The following is a 20,682-nucleotide window of genomic DNA, read 5'->3' on the forward strand; positions in this document are numbered from 1 at the left end:
GTGCCATAGGATTTGGTGTCTTGCCAGTAAGGAGTGTACAACTTAAGTAAAGGGATAAGCCCACCAGCCACAACAGTTAACAAGTAAAGTACACTAGTAACCTTATCTCTCATCTGAATGGGATATCTTTCCATCTAAAAATATCTATAATGTTCTGAGGGCTACGTGCCTACCTCCTCCCATTGCACACTTGCTCACCAGCATAAAAAGAATTAAGCAATGCTCTAAGTCCAGTGTATCAGTCTTTATCAAATTGAAACAGTATCCTAGGTCTCCCTCCAAGTGATTCCCTTCTCAGCTTTTTCTAATGCTCAAGATTGAGTAGAAACTGCAGGCTATTATGGGTTTGATCACTATCATAATCTCTAGGATCCTGGACCATAATGATTTAAACACAAGGAAAACACAGGAAAGTTTCTATGTGGTCCCAATCCCAACACCAACATGCACAAGACCCATGAAGAGATTGAAAGGGATGATCATTCCCAGGCCACTTGGTCCCTGGTTCCTCCTAGGATGTCAACAGCACCCAAGAAGCCTCGGAAAGACAGTCTGTTTTTTCACCCCAGAACCAATTAATGTTGAGAAATCATACACGAAATACCTTAATTAAATTAAACCCATAAATGAGTTAACTAGTTACAGACTTCAAGGACAGAAGTACAGCTGGGGCAAATGAGAACCTAGAACCAAGAGTCAAAAGGACATCAAGGACCAAGGTAGTATCTGTGTGTGTGTGTGTGTATGTGTGTACATCTGTGTGTGTATCTGTGTGTGTGTGTGTCTGTCTCTATGTCTGTGTATCTGTCTTCCTCCCTCCTTCCCTCTCTCTGTGTGTGTGTCTATCTGTCTGTGTATCTGTCTTCCTCCCTCCTTCCCTCTCTCTCTGTGTATGTGTGTCTGTCTGTGTCTGTGTATCTGTCTTCCCTTCTCCTTCCCTCTCGCTCTTTCTCTCCTTCCCCCTTCTCCTTTCCCTCTCTCTCTCCTTCTCTCCTCTTCTTTTATCTCTCCCTCCCACAATGCTTCTCAGCTTTGTTCTCTTCACTCTGCTAACTGGTGTTCTCTGCTCCCCCTGCACACAACACAAATGTGACCTGTCCAGCTCTGCATAGCCCTCCCATCCCACAGTAGTCCTTGGGTCCAGTTCCAAATTCCCAGGAGAAAGAAGTTACCAGAGCATTTGGGGTCAGTTGTTCACCCCCAGATCAATCAGCTGTTGCCAGAGCAGGGGGCAAGATGGGGAGGTAGCCTGTGCCCACTCAACGAACTCGAGACATGTAGGTTAAAATGCCAACTGCAGGCGACTAAGCAAAGCCACCACCCAGACTGTGAACGAAAGGTCTACAAGGAGCTAAGTAGCCTTGGGAAACATAGTCTTGCAAATCCAAACCCATAAAAGGAAAACAGCATGTTCTTGCCAAGAAAGGCAAGAAGTTTATTTTGTCAGGTACCACGGTAGGTGATTCTTATTTTAATGAAGAGGAAACTAAAGATAAGAATGAGATAAGATGCATTATTCATTTTGTCAGAAGAGGGAAATGCATCTTCTTATGTATTTTGCAGCAGTTGTACACCATGACCGAACAGGTGATTGGAGCCAACGGTGCACCCGTCATTATTGCCCCAGGCAATGTTCACGTCATCCAGCCCAGTTATCCCGCGGCCTCTGGAAGTCATCTGCAGCCTTCAGGGGTGACCACTTACCCAATCTCACCAAAAGTAATCCAGTGTGATACAGGAAGAGCAAACTTACAGAATCTACTCATGGGGAGCCAGAACCCGGTGGCAGGTGCACAGAGTCAACCCATTGGGTATCAGCGACCGTATCCGGTGGGAACAGCCAGTTTGCAGACTGTGCCTGGAGAGATCCAATACACACAGGGAACAAAGAATTTGCAGACACAGCCTGGAGACCCTCAGAATCCTCCAAATGCTAACCCTGGGCTGACACACACCTCAGACTCATCCCAGTGGAACATATCATTTGCATCATTTACTGCATTTAATCCCAAGAAATTCATAAATGAGGAGGTCAGAACATTAGGGGTGAGTGTGATTTCTCCTTCTCTCCGATTTGGGTCACTTTATAAGCCCACGTCTAGTGCTCCGGGATGAGGAAGGGAATGTGTTCAGAGGGTAAAGCAGAGATGGAGTGGGTGTGGGGGGGGTTTCTGGAGGGTGGACCCAGCACAGTCACCCAGATGCCGGCCCCTCTCCCTTGTCTTCCTCCCACTCCCCAAGGAGACCCATGGTCTTTGGGGGAGGCCGAATAATCAGTGAACTTTCCCCCCTTGCCCAGTTATCTATCAGGGGCATGGGTCAGCAACAATTCCACCAAAAACACCACTGAGCGGGGAGTCAGGCAATCCAGGTCTCAGGCCAGCTAGATTTGCTGAGTGGCCTTGCAGACATCTCTTCCTCGCTCTGGGCCTCCATCTCCTCATCTTTAGAATAAGAAGATTCAGCTTTCTTAAATTCCTTCCAGCTCCAAGGTTTTGTGATTTCCTCTTCAATCAAGGGGGCCCCTGCCTCTTTCCTGCCTCCTCCAGTTTCATTTAGCACCTTGCAAAACTCAATTCAATTCTGTTTTTGAGGCAGAAGCCAGATCCCACTGCATGCCCGACCAACTCCTAGTATGGAGACTGGCATGTCACAGATGCCCATACTCTATGCACTCATCCATTCAACACGGCAGGCACCCTGCAAGGAGCTGAAGACTCAGAGATAACCAAGAAACGATCCATGAAGACCAAGGAGGGTCTTTGTTCATGGCGGCTGTCGTAATTACAATACCTTCTGGCAATTGCCATGAGACATGCATAAGTTATTGGCGGTGCCCAAAGTGCAAATTGTCTGGCTTCTTTGAGAAGTTACAAACTGCCTCCTGGAGGCAGGAAGACAAAGACAGGTTCAGGAAGGGGACCCATTCCTCCTCATTTAATCCAGGATCCTTCAGGAGTAGACAAGTAGATTGTACCAGGAACAAGGCATTGTTTGCCTCCCAAACAAATCAAAATCAAATCCTGAACTAAATTCTATAAAACAGCAATCAGGAATAGAAATTCTGGTCACAAGCATCGAGTGAGATTATAAATGTGTATGGAAATCCTCCAAAAGGTAAAGCTGGTCTATGATATTGCGTAGTAATTATCATCTTGTATTACAATGACTATCCTTATTATTGATTAATACTGGGTAAAGGCTTGTTAACTTTGACTCCCAATTATTCTAAGATATTTTGGAAGGATTTGAAAATTTGTCAAAACAGAATTAAGTCAGAGCAAATGTCTGGGGAACTTGGCCAAACAAAATGAAAAGCCAAAAAGCCAAAAATGTGGGCTATCTTGAATCAATTACAATTTTGTTTTGGGAAGGAAACGATGCCTGCCTCTTAGCCCTTTTCCAATTTGCCCCAAGAATACTCGCCAGCAGCACTTGCGGCTGCAGTATTTACCCTGAGATAACTTTGCCATGCAATATCTCCGTTTTATTATAACTTTCGCATTGCTCTACCATATTGACCTTGGAAACAAGAGACATCATTCTATTTATAGCATCCTGCTTTTAATAGTAGTATTCCCATTTACAAAATACAGTAATTCTCGATTGCTAAAAATATCAAGTCCTGGAAAATGTAGCATTCCTACGCATGGTGTTAACATTGTTCTCGAGCAGTTCTTGGCCAAAGATTCATTTGATGAATCCAGTGTTTCCGAAGTAGACAATTCTGATGTTAGTTCTGTTTAGAAATCACTCAAAGAACCATTTTTATCATTTATTTTCACACTGAAAATCAGCCAGATTTGCTTCAGCCTCAAGAGTATGTGTGTAAAATTAAATGAGTGCTGGCAGCAAGCGGCACTATTTTTTTTTTTTTCTAAATGGGAAAGGGGCTCATTAATATACTGATAAAGTGGGCCTATAGACAGAGTCAAGCATGTCGTCTTAGGAAGGGATGTTCGTAAGGTGTGTCACCAATTCATAGACTCATGGACCAGGAGGGCAGAGAGCGGCTGCCCTACGCTGGTTATTTGATCCCTGAGGAAACTGAGGCCCAGAAAAGCCAGTGGTAAACCCTGTAGGAGCCCCAAATGAGAGGGGATTCATCCTGGATCAGGAGTCAGAAAAAGAATCTCTCTGATTCCCTTAAGGTAAGGGTAGGATTTCAATAGGAGGAGAGTAAAGCAAGCAGATTTCAGACAGTGGCAACAGTGGAGGAAAAGCAAGGAGGAAGGAGGAAAAACACAGGACTTGCAGGAGACAGAGGATCTCCTGGTGTGTACATTGTCAAGGGGAACTGTGGGCACGTCATAGAGAAGGCCACAAAGAGAATATCGGTATCGGTACTGGGAAGATGAATGGTGTCAGCAGAGGGCATTGAAACACCTACTGCATTCAGGGTGGGTGCAGTGGCTCACGCCTGTAATCCCAGCACTTTGGGAGGCCAAGGCAGGCGGATCACCAGGTCAGGAGATCGAGACCATCCTGGCTAATATGGTGAAACCCATCTCTACTAAAATTATTTTTAAAAATTAGCTGGGCGGGGTGGCAGGCACATGTAGTCCCAGTTACTTGGGAAGCTAAGGCAGGAGACTCACATGAACCCGGCAGGCAGAGCTTGCAGTGGGCCAAGATCACGCCATTGCACTCCAGCCTGGGCGACAGGGTGAGACTCTGACTCAAAAAAAAAAAAGAAAAAGAAAGAAAGAAAGAAATGCCTACTGCATGCTAGGAACTGGGCTGCAAGTTTTATAGATACTTTTAATCTCTACCACAGCCCTGCAAGCTGGATACTTGTTACCCCCATCTTGCAAATATGTAGCCTCTCATAAACATGCTTTTGAGGCTGAAGCAAATCTGGCTGATTTTCAGAGTGAAAATAAAATATAAAGACCTTTCTTTGAGTTATTTCTAAACAGAACTGACACCGAATGGTCTGAATCACCAGAATCATCTATTTCGGAAAAATCGGATTCATCACATGAATTTTGGCCAACAACTGTTGGAGAACGATGCTAACATCACGCATAGGACTGCTACATTTTCTAGGATTTGACATTTTCGGTTTCCCTGCAAATAAGGAAACCCTGAGGCAGAGAGGATATTTGCTGGAGACCACACATCCGGCCAGTGCTGCAGCCAGGACAGGAGCCCAAGTGGTTTTCAGCCACGACCCAGGCTCGGCCCGTGTCTCTGCACACTTGTGGGCTCAATCTAAAGGAAAGACATTTCCTGTTCTGTTATAGGCGTCTTACCTTTCCTTCATGCCTGTGGTTCTCAGCCTGAGTGCAAATTTGCATCACCTGTGAAGTTTTTTAAAAACACCCAGGCATGGACCCCACCCTCAGAGATTTGCATCCAGTTGGTCTGGGATGAGTCCCAACACCAGTCGCACCTGGGGTGATTCTGGGGCACAGCCAGGATGCAAAGCACAGCTCCGCAGCCCACAGGCCCCAGTTCTGCTCTCTCACAGTGACTTGTTCTCCCTGCAGGCCATCCAGATCCTCATCGGCCTGACGCACGTTTTCTCTGCAATTAACCCTGTGCTGTATTACTATTTTTCTGTGACCTGGCTGTCAGGCTACCCGATCTGGGGAGGATTATCCGTGAGTACAAGGCCATATGGTCTCCTTCCTGGGTCACCAGACTGGGACAAGAAGGAAGTGGAGGAAGAAGGAGCATGGAATCCCATTCCCAGTAATATGACTCCATAGACTAGAGCCAGCCTCCAACCTGCAGATACGGCCAAGGGTTGAAGATCCAACCACCCCTCCATCTCCCTGCCCCAGCAACACTCCCTCCCACCACCACCCTCCCCATCTCCCATACCCCCCACCCAGCCTCTAGGGAACTATTGGCCACAAAGACTCACTATCATGTGCTTCACCACTTCCACTCTCTCTAGGTTCTCTTTTATGAAATATTGATCTGATATGGCCAGGCAGGGTGGCTCACGTAGGTAATCCCAGCACTTTGGAAGGCCGAGATAGGTGAATTACTTGGGGTCAGGAGTTTGAGACCAGCCTGGGCAACATGGCAAGACTCCCCATCTCTACAAAAATACAAAAAATTAGCTGGGTGTGGTAGTGTGTGCTTCTAGTCCCAGCTACTTGGGATGCTGAGGTGGGAGGACTACCTGAGCCCAGGAGGTGGAGGCTGCAGCGAGCCATGATCGCACCACTGCACTCCAGCCTGGGTGACACAGTGAAAGCCTGTCTCAAAGAAAAAAAAAAAGAAATATCTCATATGTAACTCAGAGCACGTAAAGTTGTGTGCTATAGACAGCATCTACCTACCATACCAGTTATGGGAGCCGATTGTAAAACTTCCAGGAATTATGTAAAATGATTGTCAAACCATTTGGTAGCAGGAAGTTAGCTATGTTGGGTATATATATGACATGGAAATCAACACGTGCTCCAAATCAGGGCCCTTCCCTGCACTGCTGCCACCTCATAAGGCAGATGTTAATCATTTACCAGCAGGCCATTGAGTATATTTCATCTTGCAGAGCTTAAATATTAATAAATCGAACACCCACATGTACGCTTCCACTTAGATGAGGTCCCTAGGGTAGTCAAATTCATAAAGATAGAAAGCAGCATGGTGGTTGCCAGGGGCCGGGTAAGGGGGTAATGGGAAGTTAGTGTTTTATGGGGACAGAGTTTCAATTTGGGATGATAAAAGGAGTTCTTGGGGTGGCTGGTTGCACAACAATATGAATTTTCTTTTCTTTTTTTTTTTTTTTTTTTGAGACAGAGTCTCACTCTATTGCCCAGGCTGGAGTGCAGTGGTGCCATCTCAGCTCACTGCAACCTCCACCTCCCGGGTTCAAGCAATTCTCCTGTCTCAGCCTCCCGAGTAGCTAGGATTGCAGCCATGCACCACCAGGCCGGCCAAATTTTTTGTATTTTTAGTAGAGACGGGGTTTCGCCATGTTGGCCAGCCTGGTCTTCAACTCCTGACCTCAGGTGATCTGCCCACCTTGGCTTCCTAAAGTGCTGGGATTACAGGCGTCAGCCACTGTGCCCGGCCTCCCTTGCTTTTCTTTATGATCTGATCATATTTACCTATATGCCTAAGCAACGAGTGACTTGGCTTTGCGTGTTTACAAACACATATACATGGAATAATTCTGTATCTGCGTGCAGCTGGCTCTTTTCCCTCACTAGGCATTTTGTTTGGGAGGAAGTGCGTTCCTTTGAGGGGTAGCTTCAAGAGAGCTAGCAAAACCCCTGAGTGCCCCTATTCTCCCCCATCAATAATCCCATCCTTGTTCTCTCACTTGAACTGCATGGCCCACTTGTGGATAGAGAGGGCCGGAATCATGATCTATGCCCATTTGCCAGACGAGGAGACTGAAGCTCAAGATCTTCCTCTTGCACTTTCTGGCTATGAGGATGACACCACCACGTCCTCACAGCCAGAAAGTGCTGGAGCAACGTCCTGAGCCCAGGCCCCCTCAGTTCAGGGCTCTCATAACTGAACAGAGCTCTTACTGCTTCTGATGTTCACGTTTCCATCACCTGCCTAGCAGCATCAAGGGCTAAAGAGGACCCTCCAGCTGGGTCCAGGACCACAGCAGATGAGGCCACAGCCCAGGTCTCCTATATCCCAGCCCCAAGGCTCCACCCACCACACTACTCAGCTGGTTTTCCAAGCTCACAGTTGAGCATAGGACAGCGTGAGGCCAAATGAGCAATAAATGCATTTGGGCGATGACATGTCCAGACAGCGGACTCAAGGAGAATGAGTCAAAAAATAATAATAATGAGACTTACAGCATCCTGGGACAAAATTCAGGTTTTTAGGGGGAAGGAAGGTGTTAGCCTAGACCCACAGGAGTTTGAGTATCATGGTATTTCGTATATTTGGTGCCTAACCATTGGGATAGTAAAAACGTTGGGAGGAAATAAACAGATTTGCACATTTTGTCAAACAAGGTGCATAGAACAAAAGATTGAGAAATGTGTCTCTGAGTGGACAGCTGTCTTTTTTAACATGCTGCACAACTGGTCATTCTGTTTTTTTTTCTTTTTCGTCTACATAGTTTATTGTATCTGGATCCCTCTCAGTATGGGCTGCAAAGGACCCCAGTCCTTGTGTGGTGAGTCACAGTGCTGTCTTTGATGATTCCTGAGCGTTGGAATTTGACTCTCTACCAAACATGGTAAAAGGGGACTCACAGTAGTGGCATGGCCTGGCCCTGGCCCTGGCCCTGGGTACACTGCGTTTCCAAACCTTATTCCAGTCAATCCCCACCACTCTATGAAGCTGTATTATCCCCATTTTTCAGAGGAGAAAACTGAGGAGCAGAGAGGTCAGGTGGCTTGCCTAAGATCACACAGTGAGTACATGGCCAAGCTGGGATTTGACCCCAGAGTTCTCTGATTCCGAAACTGTTCCTTTTTAACTATTGCATTTTACTATTCAAAAACTTAGCTCTTCGGGAAACTCATGAGTGTTTACACGCAGTGCCTTATGGGTGCTCTGAATGAAGCAGAAAGCCAGGCCTGAGCCAAGCAAAAATGGGTGTGCATTTCGGCCGTCTCTTTATTTTCCACCATCCTCTTTGTGTGGACCTACAAAAGTGAGAGCAATGCCTGCCTTGAACAATTTAAAGTCCCAACCTAGAGCACAGGGCCCAGAATTCCCTTGTACCTTTGGAGCATTTATTCTCTGTCTCAGCATCCAGCAAAGTATCTGGTCATGTTTTGATGATTTTTGTTGCGGCCTCTAAGAAGCTTAGGGATAAATTTAGAGCTCCACAATGGCCCTTCTCTCATCTCCTTCCTTCTCAGGTCCTCCTTCCCCTCTCCACTTTCTCTACATGGCTTGTCATCTTTCTTCTGCCTTTGATGGGAAAGCAGTGGGTCAGCTAGGGGCTGGGTGTCTAACGGAGGGTTTCCCAATTACCAATCTCCAGTCTACAAGGCAAACTCCTGTGGCCCCATGGTCTGCCTTGCTTCACCCCCTTTAGGAAGAGTAGAGTCCTCCAGACACCCCAGCATCGGCCAAGCTCACACCACCCCTTCGTATCCCAACAGAACTGGGAAGTTCCATATCCCCTGGGAAGTCAAATGCTCTCCCCAAGGTGTCTGCTGACTCCTGGGGATCTCCTAGCCCTCTCTTGCTCTGACATCTGACTTTCTATTGAAATCTCAACTTCCGTTTCTACTTTATACATCTTACAGCTGTCCTGGCCTCAGCCCAAATGTAGAACACGGTCCCTTTCTCTTTCATCTTTCTCTGTCTTCATCCCCATAACTCTCTTAAAGGGAAGCAGCTTGGGTGGGGAATGGATAATGAAGCATTAGAGGATTTCAGCTTCTCAGCACTGAGCAGCAGACCCCTCAGAGTTGAATATGAGGCTTTCCAGTTCCAAAAACCTTCCCCAGCCAATCCTGCCAGCATGCTGGCCCCAGCCTTCCACTACAGGGAGCAAGTCTCCCCGACTCCCTTCCCTCAATTCAAGCTTGGGATCTCTGCCCATTTCTTCTGCAGAGCAGCTCTGCATCTTTGCCTTATGTCTTTCTGAATCTCATTGCCTACCCTCTGCTGCTCAGCAAGAAATTTTCCCAAACAAATCCAATCCCTGCCATAGAAGGACACTGCACATTGGTTAAGGAATGATTTTGGGTGGAGATTTGGAGGAAAGAGAAGATCAGGTAAAAACAACTAACAGGTACTAGGCTTAGTACTTGAGTGATGAAATAATCTCTACGACAAACCCCCATGACACAAGTTTACCCATGAAACAAACCTGGACTTGTACCCATGAACTTAAAATAAAAGTTTTAAAAAATAAAAGTTTTAAAAGTTTAAAAAAAAAAAAAAGCATTCTCCACCCTGCCTGGCCGTCTCTTTTCCGCCCTGCCTTCTCTCTTCTCCGACTTCCCAAGAGTCCCCACAAGCCGGGTTTCAGACTCTTCAGACTCAGCTCCCTGTCTCCTCTCCCTCCTCTCCTGCAGGTGAACAGCAGCATCAGCTTGAACATCTTCAGTTCATTATTCGCCTTTGCCGGGATCTTCATTATCATTACAGATCTGATCCTTTACTATGTGACGGTGAGCATTTGACTGCCAGGGCCCCATGCTGCCAAAGGACCAAGAGGGCTCCTGAGGTTGCTGCCAGAGCAGAATGGAATTGCCCCAGAATTCCATCCTAGTATGACAACCGCGACATCCATAAGCTATTTAACCATCCCCAAAACCCTGTGCCCTCTGAGATGGCTGTGACAAACCCCATTTCACAGTGAGGACGCTGAGACTCAGAGAGGTGTAGCCAGTTGACCCCTCCTCATACCTATCCTATTCTCTGCTTGGAGGTAGCAGGTGATCAGGTAAGTGGCCTACACGGCTGCCACACCCAGACTCACAAGATCACCTGCCCCTACGGGTCCCTCGAGGGATAGCCTTTCACACAAGCAGGAGATGCTGATGCTAGTTCTGGTCTTTTGGTGGGGGGACCTCCAGATGCAGATGCAAAGACAAGGATTCAGGTGCAAGTCATGTATTTCAGAGGTTATTCTAGGAAATCTCTCTAGAGGAGGGAAGAAGTAAGACAAACAAGGGGAGAAAGTCACACTATAAACAAACGTATTATCTGGCAAGGACTCCTGGAGATGAACCTGCCGGGGCCCTGGTAGCCAGGGAATGTTACGCTCCTTAGCTATACCCTGTCCTGGAGTGAGGGAGCTGGGGTATTTATCCACCAACTCCCCTCAATCATTGATCAAAAACTGCCCCTGAGGGGCATCAATTCCCTAGTGCTTCCAGTCTGCCATGCTCATGGGCAGAGGAGTTTTGTGGCCAAAGAAAGTCCTCAGGTAAAGCCATGCAAATGAAAGTCAGGAAACAGGCATGGAAATATGGGAAGGACATCAGTAACACTGACACAGTACTTAAGGAGGCCTGAAGAACAAGGTCGAGAGTAGCTAGCTCCACAGTTGGCTGCAATCTGATGCTCTCTTGGGACTAACCAAGTGGGCAAGGAAAGGCTGGCAGGACACAGGGTCTTAAACCAGAGGTGTCTACAGGAGTGAGGGCAGTCCCTAAGGGGAGAGCTCCCTGAAGGCCCCAGGAAGAAGCCTGATGCACAGGGTGTAACTTGGTATCTAGGGGATGTGGAAGCAAGGTGCTGGCCTCTTGAGTCCAACATGATGCAACAGGATGTCCCAACAAGGGAGTGGATTGCGGTCATGTGGAACCAAGAGCACAACAGCTACAAATCCTAAAGGTGGTCATTTGGCAATCAGGACCTCTGTCATCAAGGAGCATACCAGTTCAGTGTAGCACAAAGGCACTGGATTCCAACAGGCATTCCAAGCCCTGGGCTCCCACCCTCTGCTCCAGAGAGAGAGTGTGTAGGGATGAGAGGAGCTCCGTGACCCCTCCCACCCTACTGTGGGCAGGGACCAGGCCTAGAGCACACTGAGCTCTGTAGGGCCCCTTCAATCCTGCCTTAGCTTCTGTCTTGGCAGAATCCCTTGTAGCTCTGAGGTCCCATCCCAACCTGTCAAGGGCAGTATGAGGCAGGGATACTGGAAGATGGCTGAGAAAGCCAGGAGTCAGGCAGAGCTAATGACCCTGACCTAGCTGGTGTCTATCCCCTTCCCAGGCAAGGAGTCCAGACCCTCACACAGGGTTTCCTCACCAGTGTACTTGTTGAAATGTCTCAGTTTGGGTTCTTCCCAGAAGCAGACATTGATACAAGTAGTTTACCTGGGAGAGGAAGCAAACACCAACCTAAGGGGTAAAGGAGCTGGGGTATTTATACACCAAACCCTGACAGTCATGGAGAGAGGGCTGTTCTCAAGAGGCACTCATTTCCTGGAACTTTGAGCCTGTGCAAACAGCAAAGTAGGCTCCAGAGGCCAGAGGGAGCCCTGAGGCAAAGGAATGTAGATGCTGGCAGTTGGAAGTCAGGCCAGTGACTGAGAGGCTAAGGCAAGGGCATATAAAACGGGTGACCCATGCATCTGCTCCAAAGGGCCACATGTAGAGAGGGTCTCAGGCCTTCCAGGTGAGGTGTGTGGCATTCCAGATGTGGACTGTCACCTAGACCATCAACCCAAAGGACTAAAAGTCTTCCATTACTCCTTGCCTTTAGACGTATTCAAAAGCAGTTTCTGGTGGTCTTCTCCCCTTTGCCCTCCTGGAGTTCATCCTCACTTGCATGGTCTCACATTTTGGGTGCCAGGCTACCTGCTGCAAACAATTTGAGGTAAGCATTGGACCCTGTTCCAGCAATCAGAGCATGCTCTGGGGTTGGGCATGGGCTGTAGCAAGAGGTAGCCAGAGATCTGGAGAAATGAGGCCCGAGAGAAGGTATATCAGTTAAGTTTTGCTGCATAGCAACCTACCCCAGAACTTAGTGACTTCTGGTTATTTAGCTCTATTTATTCTGTGCATCATCAGCTTGGGCTATGATCAGTGGGTAGCTCTTCTGTTGGCCTCAGATGAACTCACCCTTGTATCTTAGCTTGGGGATGGCTGGTTTCCAGGGACCTTCGTGAAATAGTTCACCTCTGCTCCACATGTTATCTCATCCTCCAGTGTGATCACCTGAGCTTCTTTATGGGGAGCTGGGTTCCAAGAGTAGCAAGACACAGCAAGCCCCTACAGGCAAGCACTTTAAGTCGCTGCTTGCATCACATTTGCTAATGTCCCACTGGCCACAGTCAGTCACACGGCTGAACCCAGATTCCACAAGTGGAGCAACAGCTCTACCTCTTGATAAGAGGAGCTACAAAGTCACCCAGCAAAGGTTGATAAATATAAGGATTCATAACCAATATTGCAGTCTACAACACTCTTTCCTCTGGCCACAAATTACTCACAGCTGTCCAAGATGCAAAGTGTGCTCAGCCCATACTTTGGATGCCCAAACATCCCATCTAATCATGGCATCAGGCTTGAAGTCTAGGATCCAAATCAGATCTAGACGTGACGGAGGATTTGGGTGTATTACTCTTCTTGATTCAGAAACCTATGAACTAAAAGCAAGTTCTGTCCCCATATATGCAACATACTTAAGCAACAGAAAAATAGGATAAATAGAATTATGTTATTTCCCCACTCAATAAGGGAAAGAACAGAAGCACAAGATTGTCACTGCTCCATAATAATTCTGAAATCCTAAGGGGCACATATTGTCTTGCCCTGGGGGCAGAGAATGTTTCTTGATTAGGAGTCAGTTTGACTCTCTGGAAGATTCTGCCCATGCCATTGTTCTCTATCGCTTCCTGAGAAGAGCTTTCTAATCCATTGTTCTCCAAGACCTTGACTCCACCCTCTGGACTCTTGACTTCACCCTCAGAAACATGTTTTCTTTTTTCATAAGAAAAGGCCTATAGTTTCTATCTTGCTTTCTCAACCTGCTTCCTGTATTAAGAGTGATCCCCAAAGATCTTTTTGCAGTTTGAGCAATTTCAGTCAGATTTGGTCCACGTTGGTAATCCTGTTACTAATACAATTCCCTTAAAAACTCCAAGGGTATTTTATATATCAGATTATAGCTTTCACCATCTGACAAGAGCCACACCTGAGACTGTGTTCTAGACACACTTCTCACTCTAAATCTACCAATGTCTGTTTTGGGATTAGGCTTCTGTGAGACCAATATCTTAAGATTCTTAGAAGCATTTCTGTCTAGCTGAAAGGGTGTAATAAGCACTGATTAAGCTTTTCAAAGGTCTTAACAAAGGGCTGTGTAGACACATCCTTGTTTGATCTTTGTTCTTAGGCCTAGTTTTACTTTGAATGTTATTTATCCATTGAGGACCTTAGAAATTAGAGACAATCTTGTTTTCTAACTCATCAAGTCCTGGGCTCTCTACTTTGCCTCTAAATACCACTTGCAAACTAAATAGTTCCTTCTTTATCCTCTCACTTTCTCACAGCACTTTATCATATGCAGCCAGAAGTACCCAAATGGCATTTTCAATATTCTGCCTGATGATCTCCTTAGCCAAATCCAAAAGTTATTACATACATATTTTTGTCTTCCAAAGTACAACAGCACTCCACCACTACATAACATGGGAAATCATTTCTCCAGTCTGCTGTGGCACTTTCCTCTCCCCTTTTCCAGACTCCTCCAGCAATGAGATCACCACTTTTCCAGCCTTTGCTAGAGGCTTACTCACAGTTTCTCCAGCCCCACCTGCCACCTAGTCCCAAACCCAATGCATGTGTTGAATTATTGTTATCTTACTTCTAGCTACCAATTTCTATGTCAATTAGCTTTTGCCCCATATCAAACAACCCCAAAACTTAATAGCTTACTCAACAACCACTTATTTAGCTCCTGATTCCCTGGGTTTGCTGGGCAGTTCTTCTGACCTCTGCTGGGCTTGCCATGAGTCTGCAGTCAGTTGGTGAGTTGCCTGGTGGCTGGATGATATTGGGCAGTCCCACATGGGTGTCTGGCTGTTTGCAAGCTGGTAATCAACAGGGACAACTGGGCCACTTGTCTTGCATTATCCAGAAGACAGGCCACTCTTTATGTTCAGTGTTCCAAAGAGCAACAAGAGAAAGCAAGCTCCAAAGGGCAGACACTTTACAGGTCACATTCATTGTTGTCCCCTTGGCCAAAGAAAGTCATATGACCAAGTCCAGCATTAGGGAGAGAGGGTCTACCTAAGGGTATGGAAACAGGAGGGAGAAAAATTTGTGGCCATTTTTGTTGTTTACTACAGAGGAAGATGATGACCACATGTCCTTTCTCTTTCAGAACGTGACAGTGATTCCAACTGTATTCAGTTTCAACCCAGCCAATACCACCACCAGCCCTGTCAACACCACCACCAGCCCTGTCAACACCACCACCAGCCCTATCACCACCACCACCAGCCCTGTCAATGTTACTGCTGGTCCTGTCAATGCTACCATTGGCCCTGGCAATGTGACCACCGGCCCTGTTAACACTACCACTGGCCCTGCCAAAACTACCACCAGTTCTGTCAATGCTATCCACACCGACAATGTACCCCCTGAACCCTCATACCAAGAAATAGCTGATTTGCACAGAGATAGATGTACATGGGATGCCTGTCTCAATGACAAGGGGATACACTGCAGCAGTATCTTTCCTTCTCCCTGAAACTTCCATGACCATGACCCTAGCCTTGTTGCCAGATTGGAATGAACAAGCATTTCCTCTCCTCTTCACTCCTAAGCTTCATTTTTGCTTGTTATTGATGTCTTTTTTTTTCATTCATAAATAATTTTCCTTTGACCCTCAGTATATTTTATCCTTGGCAAAGTACAGGGTGCATTTTCGTTCTGTGGTTCCTGATATATACTCACTGTTGAAAAACCAGTTCTAAATCAGTGCCTCAGCCATGGAATTCTTGTAGGTCCAGCTTTTTTGCCCAGTCCCCAGTTCTAACTCTGACACAGTTCTCCCCCACAGAGGAGGGGGAGCAATGTGGAGTGTGTTCAGTATTCCCAGGTATGGGGGTGGAGGAAAATCTTTGTGACCTAGAGTTTAAACTAGACACCAAAAATACAATTCACAAAAGGAAAAAAAAATCAGTAAGTTGGACTTAGAATTAAAAACAGTTGCTCTGTGAAAGAGCTGCCTAAGATAAAAAGTCACAGCCTGAGAGAAAATATTTGCAAATCATGTATCTGACAAAGGATATGTTTCCACAATATATAAAGAACTCTCTAAACTCAACAGTATTAAAAAAATCTAATCACAAAATGGACAAAAGGCTTGAACAGAGGTTCTAACAAAGAGAATATAGGGTTGCAAATAGGCATATGAAAAGATGTTCACTGTCATTAGCCATTAAGTACAATGAAATACCACTACACACCTATTAGAATGGCTGAAATTAAAAATACTGATAATACCAAGTGCTGGTGAAAACAGAGCAACCGGAGGTCTCAGATGTAATTGGCACTGCTACTCTGGAAAACAACTTGGCTGATTATTATAAAGCAGAGTATACACTTACCATGTGACTCAGAAATCTTGCTCCTGGGTGTTTATCCTAGAGAAAATAAAACTTACTTCCACATGAAATGTGAATGGCAGCTTTATTTGTAATAAACACAAACTGGAAACAACCTAAATGTTCTTCACTGGATAAATAATGGAAAAGCAAACTGTGCTACATCCATACAATAGGATACTTCTCAGCAGTAAAAAGGAACAAGCTATTGATGCTGTGGGGGAAGCAAAACTTTACCTCTACCTGTCTTCATCTTTTTTTGTTATTGATGTCTTTTTTTTTTCGTTCATAATAATTTTCCTTTGGCTCTCAGTATCTTTTAACCTGGCAAAGGGCAGGGTGCATTTTTGTTCCGTGCTTCCTGATGTGTGCTCACTGTTGAAAAACCAGTTCTAAACCAGTTCTAAATCAAGCTAAAATAGGTGTTCAGCTGCGACTGTTTAACAAAAAGACAGGTTAACAAGACAAACAAGTTTAATTAGCCCACGCAGCACACATCACCTGCAAAAAACCTCAAGGAAAACTAACTCGGAGCGGTGACTTAGAATCTGCTTACATAGCATCTTCCCCAAAGAACAATGGATTTGTAGAGAAATGACAGGACAAAGGAAAGCAGTTTTGGGCCTCCAAAGGCAGGAAACGGTGGGAAGTTAAATATATGGAAAGAAACTAATGGAGTAAGGTTTGTTTACGGTTTCCTCTGGAGCCATTTCTGGGCTAATAAGAGTCTAGAGTCTTCTCTAGCAAAGAAGAATTTATATTCTGCCTTTAGGCAGAAAAGGAAGAGGATAGAGGGAACTTCTCCTGCATTTGCTTCTTCTTAATTGCCTTCAGCTTGAAATACTTTTTATGTCAAAGAGGCATATTTAAGGGTGACATAATCTGGTTTCCTTCAATACACACAACAATTTGGATTTCAAGGACATGACTGAAAACCCCAATCTCAAAGTACAGAATACTGCATGACTCCATGTATATAATATTCTCATAATGATGAAATTACAGCTTAAAAAGGAACAAATTAGAACATCAAGAATAATAGTAGCAGTGGCCGGGCTCAGTGGTTCACGCTTGTAATCCCAGCACTTTGGGAGGCCAAGGGGGGTGGATCACCCGAGGTCAGGAGTTTGAAACCAGCCTGGCCAGCGTGGTGAAACCTCGTCTCTACTAATAATACAAAAATTAGCTGGGTGTGGTGGCATACGCCTGTAATCCCAGCTACTCGGAGGCTGAGGCAGAAGAATTGCTTGAACCCAGGAGGCAGAGGTTGCAGTGAGCTGAGATAGTGCCATTGCACTCCAGCATGGGTGACAAGAGTGAAACTGTCTCAAAAAAAAAAAAAAGAAGAAGAATAGCAATCACAATAATATAGCAACAACATCTGCAATGGATTGAAACACGTGGCTCATCATGTTAGAAAAAAACAATCTGTGATCATCTTTGGAGATTGCTAGGGCGCACCTATTGTTCTAAAAACTTGTAAATAACAGGAAAGAATCGAGCATTCCAAAAAACAAAAGCAAGGAAAGAATCACTCAGCCTATGGCAGCCAATCACCAAGGAAGATAAATAGGTCATCAGCTGGGATAGCACAGCAATGGGCAAGGAGAGGGTAGGGCTTAGCGCTGGGCTTAGAGTCTGGACATTTCCATTTTATCCTGCTGCTCCTGTTCTTCAATTTCAGCATGCCTTGCTTCCTCTGGGCCTACGGGGTTGCTGATGTGAGCAATGATCAAGCCACCATAAAGAAATGGACTGTTGCACTTAGCTATTGCCACAAAAGTTCTGTAAAACCTCAGTGGCATCCCACAAGAAGCATTTATTTTTGCTCACGAGTCTATTGGTTGACTGGGCAGCCTTCCTGATCTGATCTGGGCTTGGCAGGACTCATCCATGTGCTTGTGTTCAGCTGAGGGTCAGCTAGGTAGCCCTGCTGACCTTGACTGAATATGTGGGGCTTCAGCAGGGACAACTGGGCCAGCCTGGCTGCACTCCATGTGTCTCGTCCTCTAGCAGGCTGGTCCAGGTGGTTGCAGAGCTTCAAGGGAGAACAGAAGCAGCTCAGACCTGACACATGGCCACTTCTGCCTTGTTCTATTGGCAAAGGAAGCCACGAGGCAGCTCAGTTTCAAGATTTAGCAAAAAGACTCCATCTCTAGCTGCAAGAGGTGTGGTCCTGGTTCAGCTGAGAACTGGTCCAGTCATGGGCATCCAGACCATTCCCTGTGCCATCCTGAGCCCTCAGGTCCTGTGTCATCTCCCTGACTTTGTATGGAGGCATGAGGGGCAATTTTGGTGAGAACTTGAACCCAGAAACTGATGGACAAATCGCTTCACCTGCATGTGCCACTCCAATATCACTCCATGTGTACACTCACACTAACGTGTGTGCAGACACGTGCACACATTCACACACACGTATGCACATACTCGTGTACACACAGGCACATGGGTGCATACAGACTTACACATGTGTGTGCACACTCACCCATACGTGTTCTCACACACGTGTGCACACACCTTACTCTCAGATGCATGCACACACACCCACATGCTCATGTGCACATGCACGTGTGCACACACACCTACACGTGCACACACATTCACACTCACATCCTCACATGCATTTACACACACGTGTATGTGTACACACATTCACGCCCACCCTCACACATTCACACACCACACACATCCACACACTCACATCCACACACATTCACACACACCCATACTCACATGCACACACGTGTTCACACACACATGTGTGCGCATGCTCACACACCCCTATGCTCCGCCATTGGGAAATTGTGGGCTCCCTGGCCTCTAATCTAACACTGGACAAGTCCAGTTGAAGAAAGCCAGGTGCTCAGTTTCCACCTCTCAGCGGCAGGAGGATGAAGGCCGTGTGAATCCCTGTCCCAGCTCTGATGCTAACTGGGGGACCCCAGCAGGCAACTTGCCTCTCTGGGCCTCGGTTTCCCCTTCTGTAGATTGTAGGAAGGGATCCAGATGCTCTCCCTGGGCCTTGTGGCCTGGTGGCCGATAATTCCACAAGCGGCTTCCTCCGCTCCCTCAGTTGGGCCATAGGACAGAGGCCTCTGAGCCAGGAGGGACCTGAGAACTTCCCAGAGGTGGCAGCTCGCAGAGTGGATTTCCAAGCCCCACGCGAATAGCAAGGATTTCACGTGAATATGTGTGAACTCAGGAGAGTTGACTGCAGGAGAGCAGAGGCAGCCGGGAGCAAGCGGCGGCACAGCAGCGGTGGCAGCACGGTGAGTACCCTCTGCCCTTCTAGGGGGGCAGTCCAGGCCGCCCAGCCTGGAGGCGTAGCAGGGGAACTGGCGCAGGGGCATCTGGGATCCCCGGGAAAGGAAAGAGGTAGAGCTGCTCATCAGAGGAGGGTGCGGCCCTCCCCCTGCGTCTTATCTCCCACCTGGCACTAAGGGGCTGGAGGGCTTCTGGGGCCCTCTGAACTCCTGGCCTCCCACGGACAGGGAACCACCAGCCCAGAGCCCATGGGCTGCATTGCACAGGTGAGTGGGGTAAAGGAGGGGCCTCTGACTTCTCTCCTCAAAGCCAGTGGCTGAGATGACTCAGGCATCCCCTAGAGACCCTCGGGCCCTAACCATTTTCCCAGGGAAATGGAGTGCACGGACTGGGCAGAAAGGTGATACCTGCTCCGATGCAGGCACCTTGCAAGAAAAAGAGAGGTACCCGGCAGAGCTTCTTAGCTGGAAAGGCGCCGAGGAGCAAATTGTTTCACCTCTCATTTATAGATGAGGAAACAGAAGGCCCAGGCACAAAAGGGGCTGTCCCTGCACCTGGCCCTTAGTGAGGATGGAGAGCACAGTGGCTTAGAGGAGAACCTGGCCAAGGGGCCAAGCTTGGGGAATGGGAAGGAAGGGGAGGCTTGCATCCACCATCGTGTGTTTGCATCTGTTGGTGTCCTTTCTGGGCCTGTGGGGCAGGTCTAGGCTGTCCTGGAAGGGCTGAGATGGGAGGAACTCCGGCCCAGCCTCCTGGCTCTGGCATCCAGATAGATGCCATGGGGTCAGACTTAGACAGAAGGGGTGAATTCCTGCCTGATCCACAAAGTGGTGGGGCCACAGCAACCAATGGGCAAAGTAGATAGAGCATCTTCAGGAGCCTGGAGCACCCACCACCCTCACAGGCACCCATCTGGCAGAGGGGGAAACTGAGGCCCAGAGAGGCTAAGCAATTTGCCCAAAGTCATGCAGCTGGTTAAGCTCATTGAATAGTAGGGTAGATTCTTACTAATCTGATCCCAAGGCCTATAGCTTAACCACCAAGCAAAACTGCCTCTTCTCAGACGTGCAGATGTGCTCCTGTGAATTTTGTACAAGACACCTTCTCTTCCCGCTGGTAATGCCCCATTCCAGGCAGCAGCTGCAGTCCATGAACAAAGCTGCTTCTGGCTCCTCGTGAATAAAGGTGATAAACAGAGATGCTTACAAGACAAGTCCTGGCTGCTCAGGGTGGCTCAGCCTAGGACTCTGGGGCAGCCTGTCACTGAATATCCTGAGCTCAATTTCCTCATCTGCAAAATGGGAATACTAATAGTACCAACCTCATAAGGGTATTAACAATAATAGAAGCTAAAAGGCATGGCATGCCTCCTGTGTACCAGGCACTGTGCTAGGCGCAAGTTTGGGTATTAACTCTTTTAAAACTCACAACAACTGAAATTGGGGCAGTCC

At 47.0% G+C, this 20,682-nt stretch overlaps 1 protein-coding gene across 1 annotated transcript; it reads left to right on the forward strand.

Moving 5' to 3' along the window:
• The first annotated feature begins 1,575 nt into the window (after window positions 1-1,575).
• MS4A18 (membrane-spanning 4-domains, subfamily A, member 18) lies at window positions 1,576-20,410 on the forward strand. The gene is made up of 9 exons (XM_011963577.1): window positions 1,576-2,046; window positions 5,493-5,606; window positions 8,051-8,107; window positions 9,972-10,067; window positions 12,112-12,225; window positions 14,737-14,988; window positions 19,459-19,497; window positions 19,602-19,674; window positions 20,295-20,410. Exons 1-9 carry the CDS (start codon window positions 1,576-1,578, stop codon window positions 20,408-20,410), a joined length of 1,332 nt encoding a protein of 443 aa, XP_011818967.1.
• Window positions 20,411-20,682: the final 272 nt, after the last annotated feature.

This window comes from Colobus angolensis, unplaced genomic scaffold (assembly GCF_000951035.1).
Source record: "Colobus angolensis palliatus isolate OR3802 unplaced genomic scaffold, Cang.pa_1.0 Scaffold61, whole genome shotgun sequence".
Lineage (NCBI taxonomy): Eukaryota > Metazoa > Chordata > Mammalia > Primates > Cercopithecidae > Colobus > Colobus angolensis.